The following is a 25588-nucleotide window of genomic DNA, read 5'->3' as shown; positions in this document are numbered from 1 at the left end:
GTTTAACTGCACATACTGTTCAGTTTCTAAGTATTTTATCTTCTCCTCTGTGCTCTTCTACTGGCTTCCGGTTGCATGAAGAATGCTATTAGAAATCAGAATGTAATGATGAGTAAGAACCATCAGAAATAACTAGCATTCCTTCTTATCATGATAAGAAGCCAAACACTTAAGTACAGGAAGAATATATTAAACTGCTAAAGGAAAGAGGGTAAAAAAACTAATGAATGAAAATGCCATTATAAAATATGTTTTGAATAAGTTATTTCAAAGTGAGAGGTTTTTATTACAAATTTCGGTACTATTCGGTTTCGAGGGCCGTAAAAAATTTGCAGTGAAAATGTATGCGCAAAAGCGCCAAATCTAGCAAACATGCCTATTTAACAGCGGGGCAAATCTCGCGTACGCGCTGATTTCAGATTGCGTAAGTTTATATAGTTCTATATTTCTTAAGATGCCATTGAAATACTAGTTTAATTTAATTCCTTTTTTGATATCCTATGGATTTAAAAATTTGGGAATTGCCTATGATGAAAAGTCTGCGATAGAATTTTGGGTAAAGTGCAGAATCACCCACTGCTTGGCGCGTTTTTAAGAATTACACATACTTGGCATCCATGTACACATCAACTTATTTTCACTTAAAAAAAAATCACAGAATTGTACAAAAATGGCACTGCGCACACCCTTGACTTTATCTATGTACACATCGACATATCGTCACTGTTTGAAGTAAAAGAAAATTGACAAAATTTCAATTGTTTTTACCCTTGTAAAAAGCGGCAAAGAAATAAGTGGGCGATTCTGCACTTTACCGAAAATGTTTTCAAAGAAAAGGCATCATTCATTATAGAAAATTATGTTTGAACAACCAACGAGATGACATTATGCTTTAGTGATAACTCGGTAGTGAAATATTATATGAAATTAACCTTTCATCTAAATTAAAACATCAATATTTAGATAGTTATTTACTATTTTACTTCCTTTCTTGTGTTAGGGTTGCCACAATTACTTTTGGCAGCACTGGCATCAACAATAGTTTGGCGATTTTTTACGGCCCTCGAAACCGAATAGTACCCAAATTTCTGTGGTTGGTTTTGTGTCAGTTATTTACATTTGTGCAAGAAATATAAAATACACATAATGAATTTGTTCTTCTTTTTTTATGTGTCAGATATATGTGTGTGTACAACTTGAATTAAAAATTAAATCATTACAGTTTTGTTAATTATTATGGTAGTGATTTTCAATCTACTATTTCTATCGAGTCTGAGTCAAGTCTGAGGACTGTCTATCTACCACTTTAAGAGAACCATGACTGAAAGGAACTAAACATTCTTTTTTAAAGCTAAAATCAACTAATTATCTTTCAATTAATTAATGCATTCACGATTAAGTTGAAACTGCAGCGAACTCAGATTATGTCAGACAAAGAATTTTAATTTAAAAAAATTAATATTATTTCAGCACTTTAAACATTTCTAATTTCTTCTCAATCCCCCTTCTGTAAATATATCTTCTAAAATAGTATGAAAGACTTCCTTTTGTGGATTTTAATAAAAAGTAACATTCATTTTTTTTTGTGTGGTTGCATTACAGATATTTTCATATTATTCAGTTAAACTTAGTGACAGATTCTTCTGATTTAAAAAAAAAGGTTAACCATTATCACTACCAAATAATAATGTGGAGGTATAGTAGCATGCAACCTTTACAAAATTTCTAAAAACTGTGTATTTGACAAATACAGAATTACATAATTAAAGCAGTATGCAAAAGCAGAATTACTAGTGAGGTTTCATATTTGATATTAGTTTGAGCGGTGTGTGTACTAAAGTTTTATTTCATGAAGAACATCAAGGAAATTTAACTGTTGTTCACTTCATGGCTCTGCAGGGTTGAATTAAAATATGAGTTATACAGGTGGCACCTGGGACTCTAGATTTAATAGGGCACCAAATGTTAAAAAGAAAATCATTTAAATAAGTTCTTAATTAGAGTACTGATTACTAAATAGAGATTATAAATTTACCAACTTTTTTTATTACTAGTCATTAAGTAAAATTGCCAGTTAAATCAGTTGACTGTTAATTTATCAGTATTTTTTCTGCCCCAAAATGTATTAAAAATATTAAAAGTAAATAATACCAAAAATAGCTCTTTTTTTTAGAACTTAACATATATTACCCCCCAAACGTACAAAAATAAATTTTATATATTAGAAAGTTATTTAAAAATATGGAAATGTTTTCAAGTTTATGTTGTGTAAGTTTATACTAATAAGTTGGTGCAACGTAAAAAAGTAATCCAAATAATTTTTGGTATATTAATAAATTATTATACATAGCTCTCTACTGTGAATTTTTACTTACATGTGTAATTATTTTTTTTTTAAATGCCAGCTCTTTTTTAAAATTAGATATGCAAAAGGCACTAGAAAAAATAATATCTTCAAACTATAGTGTCTTAATTAAGATTTGAATTTTTGCCCAGCACCAACTACTTCTAAAGAAGCTTTCTCAGATTTTACACTTTTTGGTCTAGAAGCCGTTTAAAAAATCATATGCTATTTGAATTGCTTTTTATTTTTTTTTCCTGCTGAAGATACTTCAGTTCTTTCTTGACAACTTGATATAAAATTTTAGTTTCAATCAAAGCTGGCTTTTCAAATTTTAATTTTGTTCTTTATTAGAAACTGAACTTCATTCTTCATTGGTTATATAGCAGATGATATTAAAGGAATTGTACTTAAAGAATTTTCAGAACCAGAATGATGTTATTTCTGGTTGTTGTTATCCTGTCTTTGATAAAGTCTATTCAAATAGTAGCATGGGCTGAAATGGCAGCTCTGGCAATATGCAAAATGTTATCATCATAGAGGTTCAATCTCTGAAACAAGATCCCCAATTTTTAGGAATTGAGCAAGAATGGTCGGATTATCAAAAATGCATGTAATTGTCAGTTCTGTGTCCAGGCAGTTATCACAGCTCGTGCAAGTTTTGCTATCCTCTCTGTCAATTTTCAATACTCTCTGTGATGGCCAGTTCCAAGTCTGACAATGGTTTTAGTTATCAGTCAGTCTCCCATTGATATTATGGAGCTGGTGCTTTATTGGAATTGCTCCCTTTAATCTGTATGGCATTTGTGTCCAAGAAGGTGATATTTATGTTATTATTGTTGAGATTTCAAGCTTGTTTTGCCAGTTTATCTGCTACCTGTGATGTTGATATGCATAGGGCCGACATGTCAAGTGAAGATATACATGTCAAGTGCCTCCACTATTGCCGCTGTTTCTGGCAATCCAGTAATATGTTTTGTTCTTATAGTTGCTTTCGGTTATTTCTTCATAACTGTAGTTTTAAAAGTTTTGTTTAAAATTTTGTCGATTTGGTCATTTCACTGTTTGGGATCAGATTTGGAAAAAAGCAAAGCATCAGAATAATTAGTTTTCTCTCCCCCTTTTGTAAGATGAAGAATTTTTTTAAAGTATTGCATTAAATTGTGTTGTAATGTCTGTGATATATAAATTAACATCTTTAAACCAAGTATTTCAGCAACAAATTTTATATCAGTTGTAATGCTGATATCGTGTTAGACAATGCAAGTTCATTATATGTAGAATTTTTTTTTAATTTTAAATCTGTGCAATACTTCCAAACACAATATTTAATCATTTGAAAAATTCTAGCGTAATGAGCAAACTATTCTAGCAAGTTTTAAGAGTCTAATATCAATAATAATTTTATTTAACTAATTACTTCTTTTATATGGTTTTGTAGTTAGTTGTCTTTTTATTGTGGTTGTTGTTAATGATAATGATTTTGGGAAGTTTACTTTTTGCATTTTTATTTCAAAAAAGAATTTTGCTGAACATTCTGTAAAGAATTTAAGTAAAAATGCATAATTATGTCTCAGAGATTTCAGAATCCCCTATACTGAGCTGTTCACCAGTTTTCTGATCTTCATCCCCAGTTTTATGTGAATTATTCGTATTTTGAAGAACTTTGATAACAGTCACATTTATTCCATGTGTAAGATAATAGTAATTGGTTTGCATTAATCCGATTCCTTGCTTTCTTCATCTGTGAAGCTTCATCTGTAGTAGTGTTGCAGTATTTGATAAAGAAATATCAGATTGTGCCAGTTTAATTTTAAAGGAAAATTACTCATTTTAAACTAGCTAAAAAAGATCTTTGAATATGACATAGCGTAAAATACCAGAAATTATCTCTTCCAAGGACATTGATGCTCATTTATTGATGGTTTTCAATGGGTGTCTACTCATCTAATGATAGGCCAAACAAATTATCAAGTTTATATTGTAATAGCCTGTTCATTACTTCTTTGCTTGATTTTATATGCATTAGTACATTCTAATACTTGAATTGCTTTTTAAGTTTTAGGAATGTACTTGTGCTGGAGGAAAAATATATATATAATGTTAATGTATGGTATTCACTGAATTACCCATAAAATAGTAATGCTTTATCAATAAAAAATTTAGGTTATTTTTTGCAATTCACCATAAACTAAGAATTCAATTTAATAGTATTAGAGTTCCTATTTCCTATGATGACTTCTCTCAGGATGTACAGATGTCTTCTATACTGATTTATAATTCTGAAATTATGCTTCTCTTAATGAGGTACTTCTGTGCAGGGCATAATTTGCATACCTGCATGAATTTGCTGTATTATTTGATACATATTCACATTTGCTATTGTCAAGTCATTATTAAATTCTAGTAAATTTCTCCATTTTGCTGCATTGTACATACATATCGAAAGTATTGCTGTCAGTAGCTTTGAACCCTCTAAGTGGCAGAATTTTTTAGATCTGCCCAGTGAAGACTTGTATTTAAACAACTTCTATTAAATTTATATGGCTACTTATTTCAGTCTCTGTTTTCATAAACTTCCATTCATTAAGATGATATTTACATTATTAAAAAAAAGTAAAAAAGCAAAATATTTTAATTTATAATCAGTATATACCAAATGGAGAAAAACGTCATGAACAGATAAAGTGGGTTAATAAACTACACAACTGATTAAATTATATCAGAGTAGTTTTTTCTTCTACAGTATTGTAAAAGGTATACAAAAGGCATAAAGAATTTTAATAAGCTACATAATAATTTTCAAGCTTTACTCAGATTTTAAAAAATGTAAAAAATATTACTGTAATAAATCACGGCCATATTTATGATATTTATATTTGAAACAAAAGTATTAGACATTTAAAAGGCAAGAAAATATGTGATGCTTAACTATTCAAAATATACTGTGTACCTGCTGGCGATCTGCTATTAGAAGCATTGCAAAAAAGTTAATTTCATTGTCGGTGTGAAAGAAATGCTTCTGAGACTTACCAGTTTGTGTAAACACAGAAGATGATGCATTCCCAGAGTAGTTAGCACTTTTAACAAATTAACTGACCAATCTCACTCATGCATAATAGTAGAACATGGAGTCTGATATCTGACTGATTGCTTTCTACTGCCATTTTCTGCTTTTTTTTTTTCCTCTGTTTTTTATTATTTTGATAGAATTGCCATTTATATTTGTTATATTATTGGAATTACAGTTGTATTACTGTCTTTTATTATGGGGATTAAAATTTAGTTTTGAGGAGGATTGGGATTTAATATTCTTAATATCAATTTCTGTGCTGTAAATAAATTTGGTGCTTCAAAAGGGAAAGCAATATATGCAGTATGAATAAAAAATATAGTTATGCACTATAACCTTTTTTTTAACTGTTTTCTTATGGTTGTAAGCCTTATTACTTTGTGAAAGATAAATGAATCCTTGTAATTCAGAATGATTTGTTTCAAAAACTGCAGGGAGAAAATTATATCAAATTGTGAAGGTACATGTGTTACAATCCCACTTTTTTTAGATAACACGATAACTTGTGTGTTTTTGTGATAAATAAATAACTATTATAAAAGTGCGTCTATAAAGATTTGCTGAAGCTTTATTTCACAAAAAAATTAATTTTTCTTGTTTTTCCATAATTTTTATAGCTTTTGGTATATGTTTTCAAATGTATCTATAAATGCAATTTGCATATTTAACTGGTATATGTAATAATTTTTTCTCAAAATGGATTAGCAGTTTTACCTGATTTTCTTGAATGTAGTGAATGATGGCTTGATCTCAGAAGCGGGCAGTGATTGCAGATGTCCTGTAAAGCTGGATGAATTCTTTTTCATCCTTTATCTTCAATGCTGGTGTTAGTTTGCTACCTAACAGCATCAATAGCAAAAGGTAAAATATCTATATTCAGTCACATTTAATGTCTTTCATATTTTTACTATTTGAAACACAGTAACTTTTGTGTTTTTTTTTTTTTTTTTAGAGTATTTATAGGAAAACATATGAGAATAAATGAAACTGCTTGTTTAAAAATTTAGCATAATTATGATATTGCAAAAATTAATTTGTAACTGTTTTCTGAAGTGCATTTTTATTTCCATGTATATTTTTTTCTCCTACAATCAGTGCTGCAGGTATTTAACATAGGAAAACTCCAGAGTCCATGGAAAATGAATGTGGAGGGATATCAGAATATTATCATACTATTATTTTTGCTTCAAATATATCCTTTATCAAGGAAGGCCATTCTTCAAAAGATTCCTAAAATAGAATAGATTTATACAGGCTTTATCTACGTAACAGATAGTTGTACATTTTTTTAACCTGTTAGCCTCTTTCTTGCTATATAACATTTTGCAAGGAATATATCATTATTTTCGGTTAAATTGGGTCTTGCATTGAATAAGGCATTGAAAATAGGCATTTTGATATAAACCTGTTTTGAAAATATAGTAATATGTAATAGTTCAAATTTCATTTGGGTCAAATAGAATTTTTTGCTGGAAAAGGCAACGTGAAAAGCAGTTGTATCACACTGCCCTTTATGTTGCATTTGTATCATATCCTTATATAGAAGTTGATATAACCAACCAAAGGAAAGAATAAAAGTGACTGTCATATATTTTTAGAGTATATCTTACATTTATGTGAAGCATTTAAACTTAAGTTTGTTGTAGCAAAATTATTTAAAAATTCTTTGAAGTGCTATAGTGCTTTAATTTTCCGATGTAGATTGTGGCTATGGATTTACAGTGATTTTGAGATGAATCTTGCCAAATTTTGCTGTCTTAGCAATATCAAGAGTAATATATCTTTGGGGGATATATTCACAGTGTATGTAGATTTTATGCAAGTAAGTCTAGTAGTGGGATTTAGGAAATTAATAATTTTGGAATATTCAGTGTTTTCTTTAAAAATGCATACTTTTCCTATAACTATGATGTTTTGTAATTAAAAATGTATGTATGAAAAATCGTCCTGGATAGAAATGCTGATAACATATTGTTCTTCCTCATGATAATGCTAGAACTCATGTTACATATTATAGGATACTGTACCAAGATATGGTCTGCATACTCCATTTCTAGCTGAAGCCAAGTGGTAAAGTTGCTGAACAGTGGTAGTTTGGTCCGAGGTTCAAATCCTGCTAATAAGCTAGCTGCATGGCTGTTTACATGGTTTTTCCCATGTGTATTGTGCATAAGAGTTAGTTTCCCTTACAAAGTCCTCCACAAAAGCATTCCTTCCCTGAGTCAAGTAGCCCTGGAGGCTTTGCCATAATCACATAAACCAAACCAATTTCAGCTGCATACAATAGCTCATTAAACTAATGTTTAAAGCAATCTTGCAGCGAGTTTGGCTTGTGAAATGTGACAGTTATCTTTCTGGCTGTTGCTTGTAATTAATGTGTGCAGTTTTTTTTTTTTCTTGTAACAAATTATAATGCCACTATGGATTTTGCTTGCTAATCAAAATGTTGCATCCATAAAAGAAACAGCATTAATGAAACACTGAAAATTACATAAAGTGACAAATGATCTAAATTTAAAAACAACTGAATAGTATCCACTGGCTGTAAAAATGTAAATGTTGTTGGGATTTATTTTCATTATTATTTGGAAGTCATAAAGTATATGTAAAATGGTACATTTGGCTAACTTTTATTTATCTTTGATGTTACATTATAATAGAAATCTTGCAGCTTGAAAGTAGTTTATTAACTGTCCTTAGGTGATAGTTATAATAGCATTTAAAAATTTGCAATACCATTAAATGAAAAATAATAATAATTTTCTATCAGATACTTAAACCTTGCTAACACCAACATGTTTCTCCCTCTTTTTGTTTTGTGCTCAACAGGTCCTAACATATGATACTTTACATCTGTCTTTAACAATTACAGGCTTAGGTGCTGAATAACATTACTATGAATTAATCGCTTAATACACAGGCTTCTTCTTAGCGGCTTAGGACTGAATGCAGGATATCCTTACTATGAATTAATGGCTTAGTAGAGGTGATGTGGGAGAAGTGAAACTGGTACTTAGCTTGAAATGGTAGATGAACTGCTATTTAAATATCACCACAGCAAAAAGGAAAAAAAAAAAAAAAAAACAGCATGGTTCTGTTAATATTCACTGAAGAAAAATACTTATTTGTCAATTTTTTTAACAGCAGATCCCAGGAAAATCCATGCTGGCAGGATCCCTGCACCTGGGTGAAACACAAGATTAAATCAATGTGGTGTCAACCTATGCTGGAGGTGGAAATTGATGTTTATTAGCTTTTTTCAAATTTTTGCAATTTTGTGATGTTTTTAGTGATAGCTTTTTCCAAATTTGCTCTTTTTTTTTTTTTTTTTTTTTTTTTTTTTGTAGCCGGGAGAAGCTGTTTTACTATGGATATTGCACTTTTAATTTAGTTAATTTATTGCTGTTTTATGTAATTTCCAATGTTGTGGATGCTTCTTGCATTTTTAATTTTAGTACTTTTTTGCTCTTTTATGTAATTTCAGCGCACTGCCATTTTAAATGGCTACTATTTTTCGTGTCTCAGGTTGGCGAAAAATTAGTTGAAAAATAGTAAAGTCAATGATTAGTGACTTTCCAGATGGGTTGGGCAGATAATAATCATCGAGTACCAAAAATATCATAGCTCTAATTTTTTTAATTAACAATTTAATATCACTTTTAAGCTTGGTATTCTTTTCATTTTATTTATTTATTTTGATGAACATGTGGCATTCGTATCATTTTTGTATATTTTTAATAAGTACTTCTGTTTTAAATTTGTTAAATCCATGTTTATCAGAACAAATTAAACACATACATTTAGTTAATTTTAGTAATTTCTTGTAGAGTTATAGTGTTTCATTTGATTTTACTGTTCATGGGTATCACACATGTAAAATGAATGTGCTTGATATGTAGTTTGAATTTAAAGTATTATACAAAATTTTCATTTCTTAAAGCCTCTTGAGAATTATATTATTAGCAAGGTTTTCCAGGTAGAATGAGCAAGTTTAAAATTTAATGAAGAATTTGGAACTTTATTTGCTTTAGAAAAAACAACTAATGATTGAAATATATTTACTAATTTTAATTGCTTAGTGATACGTTAAAAAAAAAATTAAGAGTTGTTGATCAGGAAAAGGGTAGGCAAAACAATTCTCTAAAATCTGAGGTCATGTTTATTTTGTGACATCATTTAATTTTGGTTTTTCTTAATTTAATAATTTCCTGCTAAAAATTGAATACATGTTAATATGTTTTTTGCAGATTTTATTGTTGATGTCTTAGTGTTAAATGTTTCTTTTCTTACAGTGATTCACCGATGAGGGTACGGATCAGCCTCAAATTACTGTTGGTGGTATTTACCATAGTTGTCATTGTTACCTCTCTCTCCTATTGGACTAACTGTGGTACTACTCTTAGCATCAGCGAAAAACAATGGCGAATTATAGAGCCTTGCCAACATTTCTCTTCACAGATGAAAAAACCGGAACTTTTAAATGCAGATCTGTTTCGTCTTGATGAGAACAATTCTGATGATAACCTACTTGATGTTGGACAACATGTTGATTTACGAAATGAATTGAGGACATTAGAAGAGATAGAATGCTCGATAAACGATGAATATACTATTTCATGTAGACAAGATAATGGTGAAGTGTTTATTCCATTTTCATTTATTCAAAAGTACTTTGAAGTGTATGGTAAAATTGTTAAACATAATGGAGTTAACCGCTTTGATTGGCAACATAGTTACTCAAAAGTGTATTTTCCAAAACAAAAGTATGATCCTAGCAAAGTTTTCCTTTGGTTTGAAAACTATAATGTTGAAGTACGAGATCGAGTGAAATGTATCAGTGGCATTGAAGGTATGTTGTTATTTTTTTTAAGTAAAAATTTGTTCTCATCTCTATTTAAATGTTGCATTGTTGATTTTAAATTTAAAGTATTAATGTACTTTTCTGAGGCTGTTCCCAAGTGAACAGTATTTCACTAGTTATTAATAATTTTTTTTTTCTCTTTATCAGACTGAAGGTGCAAAACTGAATATAGCTAAATATCTTTAGCACACAAAACTGAGTATTTTTTGGTACTATGTATCCTTTCAGTTATAAAAGTTTTATTCTTAGAAAAGTTTAATCTTTCTTTTGATCTCATTAAAAATCTGTTGAATTATAGATTTACTGTTGCAGTGAGTGCTGAGGATTTTCACTCATTCATCATGCATAATGTGCTAGACTTGAAAAATAAATCCATCATAAGATAAACACTTTGAAACTGTTATGATTTGCTAAGATAGCTTTTCAGCAAAACTGAAGTGATTGTTCAGCGTCTCAAGCTTCGTATTGAGGAATTTCTGACATTTTTCTGTATCCTACAGCCATAAAAATTAAGCTGTCTAACCACATTTTAATGCTTGAATCATTTTGATGTGTTTAATAGTTTGTAACAATTCACGTTTATAATTCAGGCATGCTTTTTATGCCCTTATATTGTACATTACTCGATTAGCATTTTAAGATTACCTGTTTCCATTTTGTGCATGCATTGATACAGCTCCTAAACTTGTAAACTTTCTTCTTAGCTGCTGTATGTTTTCTCTTCTCTTAAGACACTCATTTGGCTCTTTAGAAGCAGAGAAAGGGGGGAATCTGAATTACAAGATTGTATATATATACTAGGTCAGAAATTAAAATTCTAAAAGTAATAAATAATGTTCTAGTTAATGTACGTGTCCTTGGCTACTAGAACCTTAAGGAACTGTCTAGCGACTGTTCGCTGGTCTTCTCACAACTATAAAATGTAATTCCAAAGAAGGGTTAAATAAAGTACCCTTTTATTGACTCAAAACACACGCATGGCCCCTTCTTGGGCTTACAGGAAAGTCTCCATGTGGGCTTTAACTTAAGGTAGACAATAAGAAACTAAACTAATTCTAACTAGCTAAACTTTAGCTAAAGCTGTGCAAAGATAACTAAGTTACCCCATAATTAAACCTCACAAGCAAATACTAACAGGCACATAAGATAGGCTTAAAGCAAAGATATGGCCCAAAGGCAGAACACTCTCTACTGAGAACTTCTGAGCTCTTCTACGGAAGTGACTGAACTTTCCTGCCGACAATACCACTATCCTATCTCAAGCTTCAACCATCAATACTATATAAATTTCTCTACAAAACTATATGGAGCTTCTTGAAAACCGGATGATGCTGTGGACAATTGCCGTTAACACTGACAAAACCAAAGCCATTATTTTCAGAAAAGGACAAACAAACTTCCTTCCGCCTAATCCCATCTTCTTTGACGACGAAATTCAGTGGACGGATCAACTGAAGTATCTCGGAGTCACACTTGACAAAAAACTCACTTTTCGGCAACATTTATACGAAACTGTCAGGAAATTCAATATCTCAATAGCTACTATGCATCCTCTCCTTTGCAGACATAGCAATCTGGCTATCAACAATAAGCTTATTTTATACAAGTCCATCCTTAGACCTACTTTACTTTACGCCAGTCCGGTATGGGGGCGCGCTGCTAAAACCCACATAAAAAAGATCCAAGTTATTCAAATTAAAACCCTTCGTGAAATTATTAATGCACCCTGGTTCATCCCAAATTCATATATTCACAGAGATCTTCAAATTGCTACTATACAAAATTATATAAAAAAAACATGCAACAATTTTTTTTCCTTTCTGTATTATTACAGCCAAACAGCTGTATCAGCTCTTTGCGATGCTCACCTTTTCCTAGAGGAAACACAGATATCCTTCGGATATTCTAACCTAACATTTTGTTAGTTATTTGAAGTACCTACTACCTTACTGATCCAACTTTTTTCACATTGCTGGTCTATTTTCATTCATTTCATCTTTCTTCGCCGACTGATGAAAGTGAGTGAAATATCCCATTCTACCATCTTGATTCTTCATAGTTTCCTTTTGTTGTTCCAGACATTCTTTTATCTGATGCGGAATAAAAGCGCTCTGCCCTGCGCTGTCACTCTCTTTCCATTCAACACAAGCAAGTTTAAATATTGGTTCTACGTCATTTACATACATAAAACGCGATACTGAAATCTCACTCTGATAAGTAGTTGTAGGTGAGAAACAAGAATTTAAATGAAAGGGTTTCAAAATTAAAAATATCTATTAGAAAATTAAAACAATCCCTACTGCAGTGCAAAATTAATGAAATTATCAGGAATGGGTTAAATTATACAAAATTAGTATCCTTCTGTAGTGGTAAATTTACTAAGAAAGTACAAAATGCATCCTAAAAGATTTTAATCCAAAAAGGAAGTAAAAGTAAATTAATACAATATAAAGTAAAATTCACACAGTATTAAACAATGGTTGAAAATTCTGTGGGTTGTGTCAAGAAGCAGCTGAAAGAATTTTCAAGAGAGCCATGTTTCTGAATTATCCTGGATGAAAAAGAAAATTAAGAGAAATAATTTTAGAAAAATTCAATTAAATGAGACTAAATCAATACAAAAAAATTTTTTTGAAAACTGAAATATTTTTTTAAATGATAAAATGTGATGTTGTTTAAATACATTCATTAAGAAATAATTGCTCCGGTGTGACTCAAAATTTATTACACAATATAAAAAAAATATTAAGAGTCAAATATTTTTACTAAGAGGAAAATTTACTTATTCAGGATATGATTTTTTTTTTAAATTAGTAACTTGGAAAAGCAAAATAGTATATTGCACAAGTTGCCCCTCTTCCCCCCAAAAAACCTAAAATTGTAAGTTAATTTTAGCTAAATTGAAACATACATACATCCAGATTCTTTATTATTAAGGCAGAATTGGTCAAATTTTGTAAATGTGGAGTTGTTAAAACTAAATTTCAGAGTAATTTTTTTTTTACATCAAAGAGGAAATAATAATAATAATAATAATAATAAACATGAAAAGGATTTCAACATCTCCCCAAGCTTCTGCAAAATGAAAATTGTTGAAAACCAAGAATTAAAAAAAAAATTATGGAAATTGTTGAAAACCAAAAGTTAAACAAAATGTAAGAGAACAAACAATTTAATAACATTTTAAAAGAAACAGCTAACTTGTAAAATCAAAATGCATAATTTATACACCATCAACCTAATTTATGTGGAATTGTAAATTGCAAAATAAAATTTAATTTAGATGAAGCACCTAGAAGGCAAAGTCAAAACAAGTGAAAAAATAATGAGCATTATTGAAATCCAAAGCAAATTGTCATAAAGTTACTACATACAAAAGCGTAATTAAAAAGAAAAAAAGAAAAACTGGAAGTTGTCAGATTTTACATTACATTCAAAGAGGCTTTTTTAACCCTTTTCTGTGTTATCTTTATTTATTAAATATGATGTTCTTTGCACCTACACCACATAAAATGAAATTCAAATCAGTAGTATCACAAAATATTTAAAAACAGCATATGTTTAGAATTTGCGTCCTAGAAATAAAAATGTTTTTTTCTGTATTGTGTTACCATTGCTCGCTTTGAAATCATTGAATCTGTTAACCAAAAATTCGTTAAAGTTGTACAAAATATAAAAAAAATAATAAAACAAATTTGAAATTCAAAATTTAGGCTTTCAGGTGCTTCATGTTCAGGTGGAGGATTATGTTATTTAAAATTTGATGGCTCTTGGTACCGTCGTTTTTTCACAGTGCGAGAAACATGCATACATTCATCCAGATTCTTCATTATTTCCTTAAATATAATATAGGGCAATAATATTTGGTGGCAACAATTTGAAAAGAGATTCAGACTTTCCTAGTAATTCAACATAAAATGCTATTTTGTGACTAATAGCCCTTCTGGGCTAATGCCCGTTTAGGCTAAAAAAGTAAAATAATATATAAAGCAGCAGTAAAGGAAAACCAAAAATAAGAATTAATTTTACATAATATTTCCAAAAAAAAAAAGTATACCGAATGCTGCGTGTAATGTGACGATACTTAACATCCAAAAAATTGAGAAATTTGAAAAGACTCAAGTTAAGTAGTGCAAAGTTGAGTAGTAATACTGGAAAAATATTACTGTTTAAATTAAGGCATTTTAAATTATGAAAAGTAATGTGCTGTATAAATTGGTACTAATGTTTAATTAAAGTAAAATGGAGAATTTAATTTATTCCCTAAAAGAACCTGTATGATGTAAAAAATTTTGAATGATTGTAAGGTCAGAACTATACAAGTTAAGTAGTGCGAGTGCTGTCTAGTAAAAATGGAAAATAATTTCATACTATTGTATAAATTAACATAATAGAATAAAAAATGCAAAATTAACTGGCTGGAGGAGCAGGAGGAAAGTTATGGGAGGGAGAAAAATAGTACGTTTATAGTAAGAAGGCTTCACTTATTTGGCATATGATATGGTTGGAATTGAAATGGCCTACTGTTAACAGCGATTATTTACGTGTTTATATTTACAAATCAAGTAAATACCTCCTTTAGAGGCTTAAGTATTTACTATCCTAAGTAACAAGAATAATTACAATGACCAAATGTGCTATTTTCAGAGTTACAAATTAAAACAAAAATGAAGAGGAATTTATTATGAATTAAGTGTAATTTAGACTGGGTGAATTTCTTGATGATGGTCTTATGTGCAAATTTTTTTTATTATTGTGTTAGTAGTTAATTACTTTATCAGAGGTATTGGAATTCCAATCGATTACTTTATTCGTATTAAACAGTCTCCTTTTTTCAAAAAGCATAATTTTTATAGCTAAGAATTTTATTCTCAGGGTAATAAACTTCATTACTATTAATTTTAATTTCATTGCATGCCTTTCATTGAAATAGAATGAAATTGTCCATAAACCTTTCATTAATATTTATCATTGCATTGGCTTTATCAGAGGAAATGTCAAAGTAAAATCCTCTTAGAAATTCACAGATTCAGAATCAGTGTTAAAGTTACTTTCCCTTACTAATTATGTAGAGCAGTGTTTTTTAAACTGTGAGACCCATCAGGGGTTGCCAAAACATTTAGCAGTTTTGATATTTCTTTAACTTGTTATAATAATTTTACAATTACGAAAAATTTTTACACAATGTATCTGAAAATAGATAAAAATAAGACAATACAATACAGACAAAGGAAAACATTTTGACGCATTCTTTTTAGAATGGAAACGTTCATTTTACTTGCTTTGCACGTGACACTGTCATTTCGTCTCTTGCTTATTTAAAATTTTCACTTTGTTCTATGTCTTAAAATTAGAGATTAAAGTTAATGACCTTAAACTGCAATAGTATATTACAGTACAAGTAAAAAAAAATTGACAGTTTCACCCACGTGTGTGTCGGATTTGCGCAATGCTTATGGGGGTCCCACAAAATTTATGTAAATATTATGGGGTTCTGGGGGTCATGAAAAAAATCTCGTGATAAAAGGTGGTCGTGACTGAAAAAACTTTAAGAAACCCTGATGTAGAGTATGATTGATTTCTTACAAACATTCAATTTCCCATTTGTAAACTAAAAATTGTTTTAGTGAGGAGAGTTTGGAGCTTGTGAAATTTCTTGATTCTTTAAAAAAATCAAGGCTGGCTCATCCCTATTCAGGAAAAGATGCTAACAATTGGCATCTTAGGAGCTTGCTAGATGTTATATGATGTCGCTGGGTTTGTCATCTCTCCCAGAGACCAGTATGAAAGCTTAGATTGTTGGTTCTTAGATTCAGAGTAAGAGGTCTCTTTTACTTTAAAATTATAGCAGAAGGTACTTTTAAATTTGTTTATATTCAGAAAGTGCATATAATTGGAAAATATTTAAAAAATAATGTCTTCCTTGCTTATATGCAGTAATATATATCAAAGTATAAAAGAAGCTGCTTTCCATATACAGTCAAAAGTCATTAATCCGGACTCATCGGGACTTCAGCGATTCCGGATTATCGATTTTTCTGGATTATAGATCATCAGTTTGAATCTCGTAAGATGGCATGCAGAAATTCTAAAATTAAAAATATGAAACTGTAATTTATGAAATAAAGAACAATTATTATCTAAAGCAGGGATGTCAAACTCATAGGTACACTTAGGCCAAACAAACAAGGTTTAACTTTAGGCGGGCCGCAAAAAAAAAATCAATATTTATAGAAACGTAGATTTATTTCGAATAATACAATAATAAACATATATATATATATATATATTTATATAGAAGAACAAGAAAAATTTAATGTTTACGTCCTGATACTTGACATCTCTTCTCTGCTTTGTTTGCAGTGATAAATTTCAACGCTGACCCAAGGTGAGCATCATTAATACGGTTTCTAATAGGAGACTTTATTACCTTTCATGACTGAAAATAACTGCTCGCACCGATAAGTGCTACCAAACATGGAAATAATTTCATATGCGAATTTTCGAGTATTTTCAAACCTGGCTGGTAAATATTTGTAAAATTCAGGCACGCCCACTTCAATGAATTTTGCTTTCAAATTTGAGTTGCATTGAATCTCGATCACCACCATTTGCATATGGCTGGGTACTGAGTCAATACTTATTGAGAAAATCGAAGAAAACAAAAAACATTTGTCTTCGAGGGAACTAAAATCATTAAACCTCGTTTCAAATTCAGTTGTTAAATTTGCAATTTTTTCTGCGTATTTTTGATACGAATAAGTATCATCTAAACTTGATTTGTTCATGCTGCACATTGGGAAATGTGCCAAAACTTCACTTTTAAGTTGTTTTTCCCAAAGAACTAGTTGACATTTGAATGCTTTAATTATGTCAAACATGTTCGTAATGATATTATCTTTTCCTTGTAACGATAAATTTAAATCGGTTAAGTGTGTGGTTATATCAACTAAGAAAGATAAATCTTGTATCCATATTGGATCGTAAAACAAACTTATGTCTTGATTTTTCGTTTTTAAAAGCTGACATATTTCTTCTTTCAAATCCCAGAACTGTTTGAGAATCTTGGAGCAAGATAACCAACGTACCTCGGCATAGTAGGACAAACGCGAATATTCACTATCTAACTCACTTAAGAAAGCAGTGAATTGACGCTGATTTAAACCTCAAGATCTTATAAAATTTATAACTTTTTTAATATATGACAAAACATTCTCCATATTTATTACTTTCGTGCATAGAACTTCTTGATGTAGAATACAATGCATATGATGAATGTTTGAACCATGAATTTCACTAAGTTTTTTTCTTAGTAATGGTACAAAGCCCTTCTTTTTCCCGGTCACTGATGGAGTGCCATCTGTAGCTACAGAATTTAATTTTGCCAAAGGTAGATTGTATTTCTGCAGAAGTCCAAAAACACAAGTAAATATATCTTCTCCTGTGTTAGTACCAGGCATCGGTATTAATTCCAGTAATTCCTCAAAAATGTTAAAATTCTTGTCACAATAACGAAGAAACACTGCTAATTGAGCTCTGCCACTAATGTCCGTGCTCTCGTCACAGGCAATGGAGAAACTTTCGAAACTAGATGATTTTGCTTTGATCGCTTAAATTCGCGGCTAAATCAGTAACTCTTTCCGCAGCTGTATTTGGAGACAATGAAATTGATTGAAAAGCCTTCACATTTCTGGGACAAACAATTTCTCCAGCTTTCATTAGGCATTCCTTGATGAAATCACCGTCAGTAAAAGGCTTCGAATGTTTAGCTATCAACTCAGACAAGACGTCGCTTGCATGTACCGCCGCTTCACTTTCTTACAATACTTTACTAAACATGGACTGTTGCTTTTTCACTCCTAACTTGAGCTCTTTCAACTTTTCTTCTCTCATTAATCCTTCGTAATTGTTATATTTCAATTTGTGTTGTTCGTAATGACGTTTAATATTATATAACTTTGGTACATTAATAGTATTATTACATATCAAGCAGATTATTTTATCTTTTATTTCACAGCAAAAATATTCTAATTCCCATTTTACTTTGAATATTCTATGTTCGTCAGCAATTTTTCGTTTAATTTTACTAAAACTTGGTTTTGATATAGACATACTGAATACAAAGGGCTGGAATAAACACGGTTAACGTTAAAAAGTTAACAAAAATTTATTCTTTCCACAAGAGATAAATCAAAATGCTGAAATATTTCTTCAAAAATATTCTAACAATATCACAAAATGTCAAACGTTTAGCAAAAATCAATTCAAAACAGAGAAACTAATTGTATCTCAGCGAAATTGCTACAAATCAATCACAGCATTAAGTAAACAAACAGTTCGCTAGAACTACAGCTACTACTGAGATGAGTTGTTTGTTCTCGGCTTTTATAAGCTTTATAATTAATTTCTCGAATATACTGGAAACATCTATAAATATCTGGATTTTTGTGGATGGCAACAGCAATTACGAGATATTTATTTATTAGGTATTAAATGCACGCGCTGTTCTATTTTTAACCTTCCAACACAGCTGTCTTTTCAAAAATCGTGTGCGTTGCTAAGGCAACATGAAGCAAATCTAATTACAATTCTAAATAAATAACTATGAAAACCGTAACAATATGAATTAAGTAATAATTAATAATAAAGCAAAGTGCATGCAAATGCATGCACCAATATATCGTACAAAACTATGATTGGAAAACTGAGACCATGAGTTCGGCCACATTCGGCTATCGGGGGATGCGTACAAGTTCTGAGTGCACGTGTCCCCCAAAAGCCGAAGGTAGCTGAACGCAAGCTACTCACACGCATTTGTAATTTAAGTAGTGTGTGTGTCAGCTCGCTGTGAGTAATCTAACAACACTGAATAAATTATCATTAATTACTTAGCAGTAAACATTTCATTTTTTTCTTCGTCGATATGTTATTTTATTATTATAGTATATTATTATTTGCTGATATATTAACCGGGGCCGCAAAAATATTTGTTGTGGGCCGCGAGTTTGACATCCTTGATCTAAAGGGTATCAAAATTTACAAAAAAAAAAAGCTTAATATTTATTTGTTTACTTTATTAAACATTTCTTTCAATGTAAGTTGTTTAAGTTGCTTCGTTTTATGTGATAATACTTTCTTTTTAATTCTATAAACAGACAATTTCTTGTTCAGTTACAAAATTCCGCTGTTCAAGTCCCGTAATTGCTGTGTCGAGAATACCGACTAACTTGTCAGTTGAAATTTTTTCGTTTTCACTAACCTCTCTGTCACCTTCTTCATATCTTTATCCATTTTTTTGCAGCAATTTCACTTTTTGTTTGATGGACATCGAAACATACTTTCGTTTTGTAGATCCTTTGGGAGCTCCAGCATCGGAAATTCTATTTGACATAATCAAAAGTTAAAGTTTACTTTTATAACAGTGCTCTTACAGTCTGCAAAAAATAATAAGTTGCATCCAATTCAAAGATTAAGGAACAACGCAATCATCAACATTAAATGAAATAGATAATTTTAGCTTATACCGTCAGTTGTACATTAAACGCGCACGCGAAAACGTATTCTGCGCTTTCGCACATGCATATGCGCAGTCGTAAAGGTCTTACACGCACGCGTAAATACCTATGCGCATGTGTCAACGCGGCGCATGCGCAGAAAGTTTTTAGCTTTGAGGTCCGGATTATAGATCATTCCGGATTATGGGTGTCCGAATTAACGACTTTTGACTGTAGTAATATTCAATTAACAAATTGTCAGTTCAAAAGAGTGCTAAAACATGCAGTAATCTCTTCAGTGAATCTGATAATGAAAATAATATGAAAAATATTCTGTGAGTATTGACCGCTGTCCCAATTGATAATATACATGACTTGGCTATTTATCAGACTATGTCAAGGAAGCAAATGCAACAGAAAAGAAAAATTTTACTAAGTGCATATGACAGAATTCAGAATTTAAGTCGTTAATTAAAAACATTGTTAATTAAACAAATATTTGAGGCTTTTGAAAGTAAACTTAATTTTTAAAATTTTATTTGTTCTGGTTTGGTAAACTTGAAATGTGCATTACTTTTATGAGAAAATATGCATCACTTTTATTTTTCCCCCTGCAAATTCTGAACAATTTTCTTGCAAATTAAAATATATAAGCAATTCAAGTTCAGCCGAACACCTATTTTATTCATTTTTCCATTTAGTTGGCATGACACTAAAAATTCTTTCACAGTATATTGATGCTGCAGGAATTGAAAACGCATACAAACCCATTTTTAAAATATCTGTACATTTGTATTCAGCATTATATAAAATCATGTACCAGTTGCTGCTTGATATTTTGGATCTGATAAAATGTTCGGAACTTTGAATAGAGTCAAAGTATTTTTGAATTCATGTTAATTCATCAAAAAAAGTCAACTTCAACAAATTTCTATTAGGTTGGAAAGTATTTGTGTAACAGACTCGGAATTGACAACTTCCCAAGTGTAAAATTTTCATCAAAGTTTTGTTCTAAATAATTTCTGAAGAAAGGAGCAATAGAAAGTTGTTAATAATATTTTGAGATTCTGCATTTTCTAATTTTTTCGTATATAGATGAGATCCAAAAAATTCTTTATATCGAGATCCTTTCATTGGGTTGCTATGTTGGGAGAGTTGCATCACTGAGCAGAGATCACAAGCAATCCTCTCACTGGCTGGTCTCCTTCTTGTGCTAGCTATTCAAATTATGATGCTAAATGCAAGAGAGCCATGAGAGATTTTTAATTTTGAAATAAAGGACTTTGCCATTTTTACTGAGCTCAAAGGACAAGGGCAGGAAAGCTGATTAAAGGACTGTTCTTTCCAAAAAAATTGTTGGCAACAGTGTGTGTGTTGGACAGTGCAGTGGCCAGCTAAGATTACTTGATAGCTGTGACCAGCAACATCTGATCAGAACTGTTCATCCTTACATAAATAACTAATAATATTACATGAAGTAACATCCTTATTCAATGTAAGAAATACCAGAATGGTATTTATGAGTTCAGTGCAGCAAAATTTACCATTTGTAGGATATGCAGCTGAAGATTCACCTTTTGTAACAGTGTGCCTTTGGATGCAGCTTTTTAATACGAACTGATGAATTTCTTGCTTGTAGCGTAAAGCAGGGGTCAACAAACTACAGCACTCAGGTCATGTCTGGCCCATGTCTTCATATTTTTCAATGTGAGAAAATTTTTAATAAATAAAATTATTTGCTCTAATGCAACTGCCGATAGTTGAGTTGAAAAGTTATGAATTTTCCACAAAGTTGAGAAAGCACTAATACAGCACAGTTTATAATGGAATCATTTAAAACATGTCACAACTGGTAATGGTAAAAATATGTGGGGAACGGGGAGAGGATTAGTTGGAGGAATTTTTAATGCTTACGAAGAAGCTAAATGCTCAAAACATCTGGTAATTGATTGTGTTATTCGCCAGCAGGCTTTTTGCTGGAAATACCTCAGTAGATCAGCAGTTAGATGACTCAGTAATGGAAAAGATTTATTGTAATTTTTTTTAACTTGGAGAAGTAGTAGAAATTTTTCTAAATGAGAAAACTGATCACAATTGCTATTATTGATCAATGAGTGTTATAGAAATTAGCATTTGTTACAGAATTCATGGGATATCTTAAAAAATTTAATTTAAAATTACAGGGTAGAGAGTGCACATATGTGAAATGTACATATCATAAAGTTATATTGCTGAAAATTTCTCTCATAGAAACACAAATCACATTAAACAAGTTTGATTATTTTACATGCTGGGGAAAAAAAAAAAAAAAAAAACTGAAAATATTTGAAGTCCCCTCCCTGAAGAAAATTGCAGCAGATGTATTTTCTAAACTTAAATTACAGTTACAACAGCATTTTTTTTTTTTTTTTTTTTTTTTTTTTTTTTTTTAAATCTTGAAGCAAGTTCAAAAGACTTTTCCATATTTCAAAATCCATGTGGCTGTATAATTAAGAGCTTCCATCAGAGAGAGACCTTCAGTTGGAAAGTAATAAGTTTGCAAAATGATATGTTACAGATTATTGTTAAAGAACTGCCATGTTTAAAGATTCATAAATTCTATTGAAGGAGAAGAAAAAAATTCAAAATCTGCAAATATATGAGGTATACATGCTAAATCTTATTTACTGCATTTCTGTCAGAACTGATAATTGAAAGATTATTTATACAACTTTAATGAACGGTATATAAAATATACTGACGCCCATACTGAGGGTACAACAGGAATAGATGGGATGAACCAGGCTTCTCTTTCTCTATTCTGTGAGATGATGGAATTTCTTTATATTATAATTGTTTATGATGTAATAATTTGTGTATGATTAATTTACAAGTTGTTTAAGATTCAATATTATGTTTATGGGAGATGGGGAGTTTGTGCTAGAAATGAATAAAAGCATTTTAGTTTCTTTTTATTATTTGCTTACTCCAGTTGAGTTTCTCATTCGTTTCTGTTTAACTAAAATTTTAATTTCACCACTTCACTCTTTCCCCAGATAAAGACTCATCGATTCTAAAATTGCCGTCTAGTGTCAAAACGTTACACAATTTGTAGGGGTTAAATATGGTATGTAAGCCCTGAAAGACACCTGTTGCTTCATATTTTCCAAAATCCTAGAATGCAGGGAAAATGATAAGAGGTTATTCATAGCTAATTTGTCAAGTTGGAGTCATGCGATCTCCACGAAGAGGTTGTGATAGAATCACACAAAAGGAAAGCTCACTTATAAACATGGGAATTAGAAATGCACTTTAGGTCCGTCTGTTTGAGGACTGGAGATCCTGCTGATTTGAAATCATGCTTTTATGGTTTAGTATATCGTCTTTGTTAATTTCAGATGAGAAACTAGGGAACTCGAGAAATTTTTTCCCTGGGTCAGGATACAATTATATAGTTAATTTAGAAGTCAAACAACAAAAAATCAGCGTTATATTTCCAAATTTTTACGGGACTAATTTCGATGGTTTTACCGAACCATCATCCTCAGCTGCAAAAGCGCAAGTGAACGAAATAAGATGTAATGATTCTATAAGATAAGAAAGACTGGCCAGGATATAAGCTATTCGTACCATCTGTTGATGAAACCAGAACTAAAACATGATATCTTTAAAGAAGGCAAAGATGGATTGGAATTAGGGTCATTAACTAGAACAGAAAGATTTTTTTTAATGTGAAATGCCTCTAGAAAATCCAGTTCACCAATGGAAGATGTTTTTGCAGCAGAAAAATTGTTTTAGTTCTGGTTTCATCAACAGATGGCGCCAGTAGCTTAATCTCCTGTCCATGCCTTCTTATCTTATTTTGTTCATTAGCGCTTTTGCAGCTGAGGATGATGGTTCGGTAAAACCATCGAAACTAGTCCTCTGAACATTTTAAAATATAACGCTGATTTTTGTTGTTTGACTTCTAAATTAATATTTGTTCGGCGTGTTATTGTATCTTAATTTTAGAAGCCCCAAACAGGCTTATTTTGTGCTTTCTTTTTTCCACATTGCTTTCGTCATCTTGCGATTGTATGTGTTTCGGAGCCGCAAAAGGCTTATTTTTCACTTCCTTTTTTTTTTGCACAAACCATTGAAACTAGTCCTGTGAAAATTTAAAAATATAACGCTGATTTATATTTGTTCAAGGTGATATTGTATCTTAATTTTAGAAGCCCCAAACAGGCTTAGTATGTGCTTTCTTTTTTTCCACGTGGTTTTTGTCATCTTGCGATTGTATGTGTTTCGAAGTCGCAAACGGCTTATTTTTCGCTTCCTTTTTTGCATGTGGTGTAACCGCCATCGTGTGGTTGCATGAGTTTCTGTAAGTACTTTTTTGCAATTTTTAAGTTCTACTTGTGTTTCACATATTTGAATATTGTGCTTTGCTTATCTGATTTCATGCATTTTAGTTGCAGATATTTTGTTTTCTATTCATTTCAGTGTGAAATTTTTCTGCTGTTTTGTGCATGCTTTATTATTGGTTAGTTAATTTAGTTTGATTTTCTGCATTGTTTATCATGCTTTCATCCATTAATTGTTTCACTAAATTATGCCTGAAATGACAAAAATTCCTGAAGCAGCTTGACTTTTTACTTAAGTGTAAATGTAAAAAACTGATCACCAATTTCATTCAAATCAAATCTACTCAAAAATGTTCCAGTTGCGTTTCAAGAATTCTGTTAAACTGCAAGATGGCCTTGCTTCGATCCATTATAAGGGATACACGTCAACAAGTATCCAAAATTGAACATGAGCTCTGTATTGATTTGAAAATTGAACATGAGCTTCATCTGGAACTTGCTAATTCATATCCAAAATTCACTGCCCTTGAACAAAAGTCTTAGTCTAGAACAGAGAATGCAGTTAACCGTCATAAAACACCCTTGTAGTTAAATTCAAAAAACTTCTTTTACAGTCTTCCAGTTCAAGTAGTTCAAAAAATCTTTCCATTGTAAACATTAAGCCAATAGTTAATATTTCTAATGTTAGTTTATCAGAAGAACAAGAGAGAATTCTAAAATATAATTTTAACTTCTTACAAACCTGTACACCCTCGATTCCAAAGATTTTGGCTCCTATCGGAAAAGCTTTCAAGTTCAGCAAAGTTTCAGATTCACAGAAAGAAATTATTAGTCATCTTATCGCTCATAATGTGAAATTCAATAATAAACCTTTGAAACCAAATCTAACCATGGGAGAAAGAGCTACAATGCGTGAAATTAATTTTAACCTGGATATTATCATTTCAAAGGCCGACAAATGTGGCCAGATAGTCGTCATGGATAAGAACACTTCCATCGATGGTGTCACTAAGCTCTTAAACGAAGGACCATATAATCCGATTCCTAAAGATCCTTCACATTCGGACCTGTCAAAAATAAAAACTCCAATCAAATCTTCACAAATCCTTTCACGCAACTTAAAACGTTTGCTTATCCCATCTGTTGCGAATTGTGCCAGATTATATGCTTTTCTCAAAATTCATAAAAATGGTATTCCTTTCCGCCCTATTGTATCAAATTTAGGTGCTGCCTCATATCCGTTGGCTAAATATTTAGTTTCTAGGTTTTCCACTCTATTAGGCAAAAAAATTCAATAGAGTTTGTAAAAAAGTTTAAAAACATTTTTCCTAGAAATTGACCGATAGTTTCTTTTGATGTAAAATCGTTATTCGCTAATGTTCCAGCGGAGGGTGCATTAAGATGTCTTCACGAATCAGACTTCACGAATTTCATTTCTCTTGCATGGAAATTGATGAGCTAATTTCTCTCACTCAACTCTGTTTGAAACAAACA

At 31.0% G+C, this 25588-nt stretch overlaps 1 protein-coding gene across 4 annotated transcripts in view; it reads left to right on the top strand.

Annotated features, from left to right (window-relative positions):
- The window catches only part of Hsepi (D-glucuronyl C5-epimerase), a 67374-nt gene that overhangs the window by 12088 nt on the left and 29698 nt on the right, over positions 1-25588 (top strand). For all 4 annotated transcript variants that reach the window (XM_035374995.2, XM_035374996.2, XM_035374997.2 and 1 more), the window contains exons 2-3: positions 6148-6275; positions 9707-10263. In XM_035374995.2, coding sequence (XP_035230886.1) covers positions 6205-6275; positions 9707-10263 — 628 coding nt within the window. In that variant the 5' untranslated portion in view covers positions 6148-6204. The remainder of the gene's footprint in view (positions 1-6147; positions 6276-9706; positions 10264-25588) is intronic.

This window comes from Stegodyphus dumicola, chromosome X1 (genome assembly GCF_044657685.1).
Source record: "Stegodyphus dumicola isolate Sdum_Otavi_A_Nest chromosome X1, ASM4465768v1".
NCBI classification, from domain to species: domain Eukaryota; kingdom Metazoa; phylum Arthropoda; class Arachnida; order Araneae; family Eresidae; genus Stegodyphus; species Stegodyphus dumicola.
The sequence above is the reverse complement of the archived record's forward strand: the minus strand, read 5'-3'. Positions and strand labels throughout refer to the sequence as shown.